Below are 2,588 nucleotides of genomic sequence, written 5' to 3' on the forward strand. Positions count from 1 at the left end.
CCTCTGATCACCTTCGTGGCCTCCTTTGGACTTGCTCCAACAGTTCCATGTCCATGGGGACACCAGACCCATGTGGAGTACTCCAGGTGAGGCCTCACAAGACTGGAGTAGAAAGGGAGTGTGCACACACATGAGCTTGCACAAGTGCCACTGCCCCCAGGAGAGTTAGGAACTGGTGTGATAGGACAAGGAGTAATGGGCATAAATGGAAAGAGGAGATTTAGATTAGATATTAGGAATAAATTTTCCCTGTGAGGATGGTGAGACACTGATTGCCCAGGGAGGCTGTGGCTGCCCCAACCCTGGCAGTGTTCACAGCCAGGTTGGATGAAGCCTTGAGCAACCTGCTCTGGTGGAAGGTGTTGGGACTAGATGATCCATTCCAAGCCCTTAAGATACTGTGAAACTCTGAGTGTGCAAGCCCCACACTCACCTTGACCTCCCCTGCAGCCACCTTGAAGGCCAACTCCAGCAGGCAGCCCACGGCCGTGCGCACCGCGCTGGAGGAGTGCAGCTCGTTCCACACCGTGTCACTGTCCACCTGTGGCACCACAGGCACACACAGAGGGGTCAGCAAGGCTGGGCAACCCCCAGGGAGCCACCCCTGCACCCCCAGACTCACCCCAATGCCCCCACACGGCAGCACAGCGTATGTCTTCTGGGTGATGGGACCTGAGGGTGGAGCAGCGTGAGAGTGGGGACAGGGGGATCCCCACCATGGGGCAGGGATGGGGTACCCCTAGGGACAGAGGGATCTGATGGGATAAGGGGACCCCTGGGCAGCCCAAAGGGTTGGGAATCCCAGCGGACTAGAGGATCCCATGGGATTGGGGGAGGTCTGGACACCTTGAGAGATGGGGTATGCCTAGGGGCAGAGGAATCACATGGGATACAGAGACTCTCTTGGCACCCCAAAGGATTGGGAATCCCAGGGGACAGGGTGATCCCATGGGACAGGAGCACTCCTGGGATCCTATGGGGCTAGGGGGAGTCCTGGGCACCCCAAAGGATTGGGAATCCCAGGGGACAGGGTGATCCCACGGGACAGGAGAATCCATGGGATCCCACAGGGCTAGGGGGAGTCCTGGGCACCCCAAAGGATAGGGAACCCAAGGGGGACAAGGGCACCCCAAGGGACAGGGCACCCCTAGAGACAGAGGATCCCATAGGATAGGGGGATCCTGTGGGTCAGGGGGAACCCCAGGCATCCTAAGGGATGGGAAACTCCAAGGGACAGATGGATTCCATGGGCTAGGGGGACCCCCAGGCACCTCAAGGGATCGGATGGCACAGGGACACCCCACGGGACACGACCTCTCCCAGGCACCTAAAGGGATGGGGCACCCCCTGGGGCACAGAGAGCCCATGGAATAGGGGAACAGCTCCAAAGAGGGGGTCCCAGCTATCCAGGCCCCCTCAGCACCCACCCAGCAGCTTCTTGCTGTCCAGTTTCTGGCGGTTGAGGGGGCTGGTGCCGTAGAGCAGCGCGTGGTGCTCCGAGTGCACCGTCTGGATCTCCTCCAGCGTCGCCTTCCTGCCCCGGATCCGCTGGGAAAGGGGCACAGGGATGAACCCTCCACTGCCCAAGCCAAGCTGGGGACCCCCAGGGATGTGGGGTGCCACCTCACCTCACACTTGCCCAGCAGGCCTGTCTCCTGGAGCCGGGACCAGATGCTCTGGATGCGGCCGGCGTGCTCCGGGTGGATGGTGGTGTTCCCACAGGTGCACTGGTGCTTCAGCATGAACGTGTCGTACACCACACCTGGGCCAGCACCACACCTGGCACCAGCACCCCCAGAACCCCCCTGGGCACTCCCTGGCACGGGAGACCCCAGGGGAGAGCAGGGCACTGGGGGACATGGGCACCCCCCAGGATGGGGAATGGCAGGGGACAGAGGGACAATGAGGGACATGGGGACAGAGGGATCCCATGGGACTGGGGCAGCTCAGGGGATTGGGAAACCCTGGGAAAAGGGGGATCCCATAGGGTAAGGGGAGTCCTAGGCACCCCAAGGGACTGGCAACCCCAGGGGAGAGCGGGACACTGGGGGAACCCCAGGAGAACAGAGGGATCCCATGGAATTGGGGAAGCCCCAGGCACCCCTCAAGATATTGGGAATCCCATGGGACAAGGGGATCCCACGAGACACCACCCAAGCACCCCAAGGGATGTAGCACCCCATAGGAGAGAGAGATCCCATGGGATAGGGAGATCTCTGAGCAGCCCAAGGAATTGGGAACCACAGGGGACAAGAGGATCCTGTGGGATGGGACACCCATGGGACACAAAGATTCCACTGCCCCGGGGACACCCCATGGTAGAGGAGCACCCCATGTCAACCCAAGGGATGCAGGACTCCCAGGGATAGAGGGACCCCATGGGACAGGGACACCCCTGACCCCTCCAAGTGCTGGAGCACGCAACAGGACAGGACCCCCCATGTCCCCCCACACTGTACCTGTGGTGAAGACGTGCTTGGGGGTCCCCTCGGGCGCAGGGGGCTTGACACTGGCAGGGGACGACTGGGTACGGGCGAGGGCAGGGTGGGACAGAGCCAGGACCCCCAGGGGGGGCGCAGGGTACAGCT

At 61.8% G+C, this 2,588-nt stretch overlaps 1 protein-coding gene across 1 annotated transcript in view; it reads right to left on the reverse strand.

Moving 5' to 3' along the window:
- LOC103803560 (histone deacetylase 5-like) overlaps positions 1-2,544 on the reverse strand; it is a gene marked incomplete at both ends in the record, with an annotated part of 5,748 nt that extends 3,204 nt beyond the window's left edge. The window contains 5 exons of the mRNA XM_009076125.1: positions 434-541; positions 623-672; positions 1,428-1,548; positions 1,629-1,762; positions 2,460-2,544. Coding sequence (XP_009074373.1) covers positions 434-541; positions 623-672; positions 1,428-1,548; positions 1,629-1,762; positions 2,460-2,544 — 498 coding nt within the window. The remainder of the gene's footprint in view (positions 1-433; positions 542-622; positions 673-1,427; positions 1,549-1,628; positions 1,763-2,459) is intronic.
- Between the last annotated feature and the right edge of the window lie 44 nt (positions 2,545-2,588).

Source organism: Acanthisitta chloris, unplaced genomic scaffold, assembly GCF_000695815.1.
Source record: "Acanthisitta chloris isolate BGI_N310 unplaced genomic scaffold, ASM69581v1 scaffold8066, whole genome shotgun sequence".
NCBI lineage: Eukaryota > Metazoa > Chordata > Aves > Passeriformes > Acanthisittidae > Acanthisitta > Acanthisitta chloris.